Raw genomic sequence first — 10,919 nt, 5'->3', positions numbered from 1 at the left:
AGGACGTAGGCGCAGTGGGTTGTGTCTCTTGCAATCTATTCGTACCCCTCTCCTTCCGCCGCCTCATTGTTTCCCTCAACAACCGAAGTCAGGTGCCTTTTTTTACACCTGGCTGGAGTGCCTTGTCAGGGACAAAACATCTAGCCAGTAATCGAACTCCTCAATACGTGTGTTTTCATCTGATACGTGTACTTACATCTTCTTGGCACGGAAAGCTTTACTGGAAAAGGCAACGTGTAGAAGGGGATTCGTGGTTCTAAGAAATGCAGGCCCCAAACCATAAAGTTTAACGTGTTTTTGTTTCGACCTTGATACATGTTCAGACTCGTCAGTCGGACGTATCTATGTCGGACGTCTATACCTCAGGCGCCTTCGCCTCTGACATATTACTCACACTTCATTGTCTCTGTGACAAAAGTAAGAGATGATCAGTTTGCATGTCAGGTGAAAAGGAGTATCTTTACAGAAACTTCTAGCTTCTACAGACAGTTTGCTACCCAGGTATATTCTGTCTTTCGTCGTCTTGAAATTTATTCAGTACACAATAACATGTATGTAAAGTAAAACATACACGTAACGTTAGCCTTGAGGGTTGGAAAAGGGGAAGTAACAACCTAGCGAGTTGAGCTTAACATACTTTTCAGTCTAAAGGTATGATGAAAACAAATTAAACTTGAGACAACGACTCTATGAAGCGGATACATGGATTCGGTCATTGTTTTTGAATGGCCGGTTTTGAACCAGGGTAATTAGCGACGCCTCAGGGGCGGCCGAATAGTGTAGTTTTGTTTGAAAATGCTCTAATTTTGCACATGGGTCATTTACTTGGGTAAAGTAATTAAGAAATATCTAGATCTGTATTTGATCCTTTATGTTGAGAATTTTCAATGATATGTACTTTCATTTTCACCTAGACTCCAACAACACAAGGCGACAATGTGTCACTACGTTCAGCATTGTTGGTTGGTCCTGAGGACCCTGGCGGGGTTCACTCTCTACATCGCGGACTTCGTCACCGACGTCATCCTAGCGGCGGAATATTACAGGAACGGCGACTACTACTGGTTCGGCCTCACGCTGGGGTTCGCCTTGGTTCCTCAGATCATTGTAAACATCGTCTTAGCGTACCTGGATGGCTGCGAGTGGTACTACCTGCCACTACTCCCGCTAGGCGTCCCTGCCAAGTACTTCCAGGTAAGAAGGAGTAACGGTTAATTCTCTGCTCAACACTTTTTGGCTGCGCCATAAGGACGGAGTCTGTGTATTCGGGTTGCAAAAATTTAGAAAATCGCATGCAAGATTCTGTGTATACGTTCTGTATTAGTTATCTCAATGTTGTTTCGTTGCTATTCTCATCTTTCACTCGTGTATATATTGTTTATGAAATAATGTTTATAGCACCCTAGCAGCTTTTGTACAAACTGCAGTTGGCTTTTGATGATACAAGTGATGATATTTCAATGTAATTGATAATGAATGGAAAATTTGCGTACCTCCAGGTCCTGCACGGTTTATTCTGTTGCAAACACAAACCCGAGGACATCTTGGAGTCAAGAGAGAAAGAAGACCAGGACGACCAGGAGCCCGTGCCTCGCGCCGTGAACCACCTCCTACCGCTGGCCAGACTCGTCGGCACCCTGCTCGAGTCCCTGCCGGAACTCTGTCTGCAGATTTACGTCCTCGTCCGGACGGGACAGCTGAGTAGCCTCGAGATACCGGCCCTGAAGGCCGTCACCATGGCGGTATCCTTCCTAGCCTCGCTCTACTCCATCATTGAGTGGGAGACTCACTTCCCTAAAGTTGTGGCCTGTATTTGGGGCCCGCTTGTCTTTCTATGGAAAATCGTCGACCTGTCGGCTCGGATATTAGCTTTCTGCCTGTTCGCATCCATCTATAACGTTAGATACTGGGTGTTTGTGGTGATAGGTGGACACTGGTTGGTAATGGCAGGGGTGGAAAATTACTTCTGTCTGTATTTGGTGAAAGGTAAAGCTTGGATGGAATCAGGAGCCGATGTGATCTCAGACAGTAACTGCTATGTGCAGTTTATGTTTAACACGTTCGTGGTAGCGCCAGTGGATGTGTTTACCTGGGTCACGTTTGGTTCCAGACAGCGGAGAAAAGAACAGCCCATTGTTAACAATGTACTCATGTTGGCTGCAAACATAGTGATGGTATTAGCGTGGTATTTTGAAAAGAACATTGAGTCTTGGTACGATGACTATGCTCTGGTTGTGGTATTTGGGGGGTCAGTGGCATCTGTAGTGTTCCAGATGATGTACTTTGTGTGTTACAGACCATGTTGCGCATGTAGTCCCATAGAAGATGTGTAGGACATACGTTCCTCATGAATACTAACCTGCCTTAAAGGATTGCATTATCTGCATGGCATAGTCATACACTGAATAAGGTTATAATAAGAGAACAAAGATGGTCATTATGTGATAATTAAGTTGTGCGTTTTTTCTATTTAAAAGCCAGGTTCAATCTTGCCATGCATTGTTTGATGTTAACTTCATTAAGTGTATAGAATTTAACATAAATGATGGAAATACATGTGTATCAAACTCTGAGTTTTATTTTATTGTATTGATGATTGATTTTGCTATGTGTTCAAAAACTGTCAAAGAATCAGATTGATATTATATTCAATTCAATCAGAATGTACAATGTATGGTCTGATGTTACAAATCGATATTTAGCCTTTATCCAATTTCTGTATGTAACATCACATAGTTCAACACGTGTATACATGAGTATATATGAGTTAATCATCTGTATGTAAATATCCCAAAATCTGAAAATTAAAAGTGATATATCATATTCATAGCACTTGCATGAATGAGTTGTGAATTTCAAGCTAAGCCGTGGAAAAGATTGATGTCTTGATAGAACATTTTACTACAGTTTTATGTACAATTTAAAGACTGTCGTATTTTGATACGCCAAGAGATCAAAGTAATGATGTTTGTAAGAAATCATACAAAGTTTAAAAGTCACTTTGTTTTTCTTGTGTCAATTTCTCACACTATGACCCCTAATTTAGATGGGATAAAAAAGTCTATCAGGTTCTTCCTAGTGACGTAAGGGGAATCCCAGCGACATAGCTTCTCATGATTCTTTCTGGAAACTCCCATAATTACGTCATACAGGATATCTCTTAGGGGCTTTTCATGGTTTCGATCACGTCATGAAATGACGATGGTTGACTGGACATTTTTCAATGACGAAATCATGTCGACTGAACCCAGACGTGAGTATATTAATCTATATGAGTCTGGTTTCGGCCGGCACAGCCCCTGATTGTAAGTCATTACCAACAATCTTTCGGCACAGTGTGTTATAGTTGTACTTATCACAGAGACACAGTGACGTAGTCAAAGGGAATCAGTTCGTCGCAGGTCCTCTTAGATAAACAGTGCCAACTACAGCTGCCACCACAGTTGCCACAATTCGTCATCGGTTGATTGGCACACTGCATTTATATTTTGATGTCTTGTAGTGAAGTCACAACTTATTGACCTGTCAGTCAAGATTTTTGAGGAAGCGTATTTTGTCCCTCACCGTGCCTCATATACAGTCTGAGGTCCGGCCGCCATACAATCAGATAAATGATAATCTTTATTGACACGACAAAAGTACAGTGACTTTCGTAAGGTCTACATGTAGAACAACTGCTTACTGTACAACTAAACAGATACATATATGGATATCTATATGTATGAATAAATCAACATATAGGGTCTAGCATAAAGGTCCGACCGTTCGACATGCTCTTGTGTAAGTAATAAAGTGAACAAACATGGCAACAAACATATGACGCTTTCTCGTATGTCAGGGTTGTAACAAACAAACACACATGCAAGCTTCTGAGTAGCCAAATCTTCTTAGCACCTTCTTAGTGTACCCACACACACCGCTCCTGATATCTGTGATTAACATCTTTCTTGTCTTGAGTGATACTATATTTACATGACAATCTCACCCTGTACAACCAACCAGTTTAGATTTAAGAGCATCAACGGTTCATTGCAAATATCATTGCTTGTGCTAATCCCTGTATTACAAATGCGTCAGTACATAAGAGTTTTTTTTTAATTCCACGAGACTGTATCTCAATCTCAATCTCAATAGAATACTGGACAAGGCCCTCAAATAGAGCATCACGTCCAGGTGAGGTGCAGGTCCGTGCGGCCGGTGGCGTGAGGAAAAAAATAAAGTGCAAGGTGCAAGAACCAAAAAGAAACCAAAAAAAAAAAAGACTTGTGTGTGACTATATACATGGCCGCAGGAAATCCCGATTTACAACTGGGAGTTGGGGTGGCCCATGTGTTGGACCAACCCCAACTTGAAACTAGCAAGTGTTGGAGCCGTAACGATATGTGATGGTAACTTATTCCAGGCACTTACTGTTGTTGTACAAGCTGTACAAGCATAACGTCTTATATATACCCCAGACTATAGTCTTCTGTGTTTTAGCTTCCAAGAATAACTCTAATCTCGAAGGGCGCACCTACCTACTAGAATGTTTTTCAGTACTGTTCTAATGGAGGGATGGTCCATGTTGTCCTCATAGCAAACTTTCATAATCTTTAGTGACTCTTCGAAATACCTGATGGCTTTATTATGTTCACCGAGCTTAGCCCAACATGCTCCAATGTTGTGTAAAGCTGAAGCAATATCGGGATGTGCTGTTGGTATCCCATAGATAGCTTTCATCATCTTTAGTGACTGTTCGTAATTCCTCATAGCTTTTCTATGATCACCAAGTTCATTACAACATTTTCCAATGCCGTGTAAAGTTGCAGCAATGTGGAGATGTGCTGTTGTTTCCCCATAGACAGCTCTCCCCATCTTTAGTGACTGTTCAAAATACCTGATTGCTTTCCTTTGATCACCAAGGACACTCCAACATTCTCCAATGTTAATTAAGGATGGAATAATGTCGGGATGTGCTGTTGTTTCCCCATGAACAGCTCTCTTCATCTCTAGTGACTGTTCGAAATACCTGATAGCTTTTCTCTGATCACCGAGTTTACACCAACAGGTTCCAATGTTGTTTAGCGACGATGCAATGGCGGGGTGTACTGTTGTTTCCCCATAGATAGCTTTCCTCATCTTAAGTGACTGTTCGTGATACATGATAGCTTTTCTCTTATCACCAAGGTCATTCCAACATGATCCAATGTTGTATAAAGATGCAGCAATATCGGGATGTGCTGTTGTTTCCCCATAGATAGCTTTCTTCATCTTCAGTGACTGTTCGTAATACCTGATAGCTTTATTCGTATTACCAAGGTCATTCCAACATGTTCCAATGTTGTTTAGTGACGAAGCAATATGTGGATGTGCTGTTGTTTCGCCATAGATAACTTTACTCATCTTCAGTGACTGTTCGTAATACCTGATAGCTTTTAGCTTATCGCCAAGGTCATTCCAACATGATCCAATGTTGTTTAGTGACGAAGCAATATCCGGATGTGCTGTTGTTTTGCCATAGATAGCTTTCTTCATCTCCAATGACTGTTCGTAATACATGATTGCTTTCTTCTGATTGCCAAGTAAAATCCAACAAGTTCCAATGTTGTGTAATTGTAAAGCAATATTGGGATGTGCTGTTGTATCTCCATAGATAGATTTCTCCATCTTTAATGACTGTTCATGATAACTTAGAGCTTTCCATTGGTCACCAAGGTCACTCCAACATGATCCAATGTTTCCAAGCAAAACGGCAATGTTGATATGGACTCTGTTTTCTCCATGTACAGTATTTTCAACTCTAAGTGCCCGTCTATAGTAGCTTATCGCTTTCTGAAAATCACCGCGACTTTGCAAGATCGCTCCTAATTCGAACAGTATTTCAATTTGCTTTTCATCGTCGCTGGCCGCCTCGATCAGAGCTGCTTCAAGCGGACGTAATGATTTATCTAAATGGAACAGCCGTCTTGCAATTCGGCTCCTTGCTAGAGATGAATTGTCAAAGATTGATTTTCGAAATGTCTTTGTCCTTTGACTTCCCTTTGCAACTGTATCCATTATGCATGTTCGTAACGGAATGGCAGTATAGTAGTACCTGAAAAGCATTTTTGAATCTGGTATGTAGAACACTGACTCAACGATAATATCATCTATGTCATGTTTATCTAGTTGGGTTTTCATCTCAGTGAGAGGAGACAGTCTGTCCTTCTGTCCTCCGTTGGCAATGTACGTTCTTAACCGCAGCTCCGCCGAGATGCTGATCAGTACAGTCAAGTGGTGGGCATCTTCAGGACTGATTCGTGTTGTCTTAAGCAATTCTTCTATCATTCTCCACACACTTGGGGTCGTAATATTGCAGCAAATACTCAACACATCGACGGCTACACTAGGAAAACGGTATATCTCTTTCTTGACATCCAAAAGTTGTCCCTCGGGCTCATTATTACCTATTTGCCGAATATTATCCGCCAGTGTTAGCATTGCTGACAGTCGTGACAGCGCAGGTGAACGATCTACGCTTTTGTTGACTCTGTCGACATACTCGTCAACCAAAGACTCGTCTCCTGTTAGGTAGGCCACCCGTCTGAGGATGTCTGACAGGTGATAGCCTTCCGCCAGGGCGATGCGCAGATTTTGATACTCGGTCAACTTGGTAGGAGTCTGGATGAGACTTACAGAAGGTTTGCTTTTGGTTTGGTCTCTTCCAAAAGGAGTCTTAGAAGCCCATGGCATGAAGCCATCAAAGGCGAAGCCGCGAGGTGTGACGGAATCAAAGAACCAATCTTTCTCCGGGTCTTCCGACAGGAAGTCGTTGAGTGACGGGATGGCCATGGCTGGGAGGATGGTTTCCCCAAGGTTGATGACTTTTAGATGTAAGTAGTGTGTGAGGTTTAGGAAGTACCTCCGTGTATCATCATCATCCTTCCCTTCCTCAATCAGAATGGCGAACTCCAGGTCGGAGTACGGCGTGACCAGTTCTGTGGCCTGTGACCCCAACCCGATGAAAGCGTACTTACACGGAGGAGGACCGAGTTTGGCGATACATTCATTAGTCAAAATTTGAACAAACTCTTGTCTTTCAATCGTGATACTTTTGAACAAGTTCTTTATTGCATTAGCTCGTTTGATCTCTACTTCTTTCACAACAGGATCATCTTCATCATACTGATAAGGGTTGTTTTCCTGGTGAATTTTTTCGAGCTTAGATTTTACAAGGGCGCGCATGTTTACGAGTTCCTTTATGTGTTCTAACGCGCTGCTGTACGGACACGCTTCACAGTCTATACGGCAGATGTTTCTAAGAAACTGTTCTTCGGTTTCTTGTAACCTTGTTATCATGTTTTGTTTGTCTCCATCTGTCCGTGCCATGGAGGCGTTATACAGAGCTGCTGCCTGTGTGAATGTCCTACCTTCTCCTGTCCGCTTGCCTCGCTCGACGTAGACGTCGCCCAACCTGCACAGGCAGTCGGCTTCTTTTGCCTTGTCGGGTTTACTCGGATCTGTAGGTGAAGTTGAACAAGCGAAAATTCTAGTTATATTCCCAACATATCACATTAATTTGTTGCATAGATAGTCGTCTTGATATTCAACATGAAAATTGAATTATTAAGAAGGAACTCGAGAGAAGATATATCTATAGTCATATCAATTGTATATGAACTTGAAGACAACTGTAATTGTTGGATAGAGGAAACTTTATTGGTGCAACTGCAAAGTTTAGACAAGACTTGTACTTGAATGATAAGGTGCTGTATGTGTAGAAAGCCCATAAGAGGCAATGCATAACAGACCGTGCACAAGCTTCAGGGCGGCTGCCAGGTTCTGCTCAGCTGCGGTCAGGTCTCCATTTCCCAAGTCATGATCTGCCATCTGGATGTACCTGTGATAGGAGCTGATCATCAAAACATATGTTAACTCCAGGACCTATATATTAAAGCAAATTTAGTTCACCAAAATGACAAATTCACAGCTAAAAAGTGTTACTTCAGTGGAATTGCAATGTAAACGTTCATTCATATTATTTATGAACCTTACTTGATATGCCGTCGAAATATCAATAGGTGCACAAAAATCAGAAGGACCCAGAGGACCCTTGTTCGAACGTACATTTGGAGTTCGCCATTAATGACGTCATTATCATTTGAGGGTGCAGTTGAGTGGCCCATCCGTCCTCTGACGTATTGTTGTCGCTGTGTACGTGTTGACCTCTATGTGAACCGATAAGAAGTGGTCAATAAAAGGTGAAAAATCAGCATTATTCCTTTTCAAGTATCCTTAAATCCCTTATGAAGAGCCCAAATCAACATTTCCAAGCAAACCAATCAATTAATCAAACAATTAAAGTATTTTAAGTTATGCGTGGTTTATGAGATGACATGAGCAGAGTGTATCAGAAATCTTGACTCTCAGCTGCTGTATTTTGCTTGAAACGTGACTGAATCCTCCTTTAGCAACGCCCTTAGCAACAGTTTTGCTAATGATTCTGGAAGAAATGACGTTGAGAAAACAATATGTTAATCATGAAACATTACAATACTTTTCCTTACACTTCTACTAAAATAATCAGAGAAAAATACATCGGAAAAGTTTGTTCTGCATAGCGGTTTTGTTGTGGAGTACGATCTAAATCTCCTTAGCAACGGCCCTAGCGACAATATTGTCAATAGAAGATGGCAGATGTGTCCTCCTCCACCGTGGAGGAGATATGGACGCGGCGTCCATATCTCCGGATTTCAATGACGGATTTTGATTATTTAAAGTTTCATATACAGGGTATGATACCGACGGTAGGTCTTTCCCATCAGGCAAGTTCCCAAAGGTACCACGAATAATTGCCTGATTTTGCAAAAAAGTAAACAATTCGTTTTTTTGTACCAAAAATGCTTGAAATCGGACTTTTAAGGCCCATTTTTGTCATAAGCAGAATTTTTGAAAAAAAAAAGATTTTTTTTTAATTTCCTACAAATTGTATCTGCCTACCAATTTTGATCGAAAAACATTCATTTCATGTTTAGTTTTTTGCCCCCCCCCTTGGAAAACTGTATTATATCTTAATGCTAAGCTCGCAAAAAAGTAATACCACAATTTGAGCATAAAAATCATGCTAAGACCCCTCTACCACAAAATTAGGTCAAACCTTTTCTGTAAGGTGGGTTCAACGAAATCACATTTGTGTACTAAATGCGTTTGAATGTCAAAATCATTTTTAAGAACAATGAAGAACATGGAATAGATCTCTGTAAGTCGTTGCTATCGCATACTAGTTGGCAACCTTTTCACTCACCTTAGTTTTAGTTGTGGTGATGTATTGTCTGATTTTTGCTGTGTACAGTAAGCGATGGACGATGACAACTGTTCCCTGTACGTTGTTACACCGCGCCAGTGCAGTGTTGTACAGGGCAGTAGCCTTAGTCAAACATGGCATGTCACTAGTTTCTGTTCCTCTTTTCAGGTACACGTCACCGAGACTTTTGATCGCTTCTGTTTTCAACATGTTGTTGTCGTTTACAATTCCCTCCACCATCAACTGTGCGTATCCAACCAGCACAGAGTCAGTATCACCACCGACGGCCAGTTTCTTGTCAAGGTCTTGAAACTTTCTCGCCACCTTTGCAGGTGTATTCGTTTCCTTGTCTTCAGTTGGTTGTTCCTTACCCTGTGTCTGTGATCCTTTTGACGACACCCTTTGCAAAAGCCTCTCCGTGTATTCGTATCGGTGTTCTATACCTTCTCCCTGATCCCGATGGTCACACCGGACCATAGCAGATATGTAAAGAGCCAAGGCCATGTTGATCATCTCTACGTCCTTCCCGAGTCTTCCCTTCTCCGAGTTCACGTCGCCCAGACTTTTGAGCAGCTCCACTTCCGCAAGCCTGTCCTTGTCAGCCACGGCGTCCACCAGGGCACGGAGGTAGCCTGTCTCCGCACGGGCTAGTCCGTACCTCCTGCCCTTCGCGTCCGTCTCACGGAGTTTCTCACAGACCCTCAACATGGCGAAACTGTGCTAAGGGAACGTCTGTAAACTCGTTGCCTCCACGGGCGCCCTTCCCTGTGTTAGCTTTATTCGCCTGACATGAACAAAACACAGGTGTCAGATTGCACATGGTAACATTACGTCATCTGTTAGTTCAAAGGTCACAATGCACCAAGGCCTCGCTACTACTAGCACTCGTAAACATACTAGTTTCTGGTAACCTGCCACACGACCTGAGACCTACGTGCTCAGGCTGGGAACTGAAATGCTACGGGTTTAAAGAGTCTTTAAAGGGGTTCATGGTTCTAAGCGCAACGAAAATGCACTGCGGGTAAAATGGCAAATATAAAGGTCCCTAGCTTATTAACAGTTTTTTTTGTGTGTAATTTCTCGACCTTCCGATACATTTCCAGACTCGGTGGATTTACATAACAATTTCGGACATTTATGTCTCGGGGCCTTCATCTCTGACAAAATATATCAAAGAAGGTTTAGACATTAGAAATTCCTCAAATGATTGTAAAAGCCTACAATGATTGTAAGAAACTTATCCCATACTACAACTCCTGTATTAGTTAGATATGCCTTAATTTAAGCTATAGAACTGTAGTTATGTAACGTTAGATGCCATACTTTGTACCTCGTATAATTGTTGTGCAATTAAGTTATATATATAATCTCTGACCTATTACTCACTATGCATTTCGCTGCGTAGTTTTTGTGATAATAGTAAGAGATGGTTATCTAGCATGTCAAGTGAAAATTGTATATTTATACTGAAACCGTCAGCTTTTGCAAACAGTTTGCGATCCAGGTATATTTCGTCTCTCACCAGTCTGTCGCCATCTTGAAATTCAATATACAAGAACATCACCTGACGTAATTGTATATGAGGCGTACTGTCCAAGCAGAGGTTAGGCTCCTGTTGTTTTTTAACGGTTTTTTTAGTCGTTTTTATCGGGCTTTC

The 10,919-nt window shown here is 41.8% G+C and overlaps 1 protein-coding gene across 1 annotated transcript; it reads left to right on the top strand.

Annotated features, from left to right (window-relative positions):
- The first annotated feature begins 936 nt into the window (after positions 1-936).
- LOC118419325 (XK-related protein 6-like) lies at positions 937-2,333 on the top strand. The gene is made up of 2 exons (XM_035825688.1): positions 937-1,194; positions 1,500-2,333. Exons 1-2 carry the CDS (start codon positions 937-939, stop codon positions 2,331-2,333), a joined length of 1,092 nt encoding a protein of 363 aa, XP_035681581.1.
- The last annotated feature ends 8,586 nt before the right edge of the window (positions 2,334-10,919 follow it).

This window comes from Branchiostoma floridae, chromosome 7 (assembly GCF_000003815.2).
Source record: "Branchiostoma floridae strain S238N-H82 chromosome 7, Bfl_VNyyK, whole genome shotgun sequence".
Classification (NCBI taxonomy): domain Eukaryota; kingdom Metazoa; phylum Chordata; class Leptocardii; order Amphioxiformes; family Branchiostomatidae; genus Branchiostoma; species Branchiostoma floridae.
Note: the sequence above shows the minus strand (reverse complement) of the source record. Positions and strands in the feature narration are given on the sequence as shown.

Coding starts and splice junctions, on each gene's coding strand:
- LOC118419325 (XM_035825688.1), top strand. CDS start 937: ATGTGTCACTACGTTCAGCATTGTTGGTTGGTCCTGAGGACCCTGGCG. Junction 1,195..1,499: donor TCCCTGCCAAGTACTTCCAG/GTAAGAAGGAGT, acceptor GCGTACCTCCAG/GTCCTGCACGGTTTATTCTG.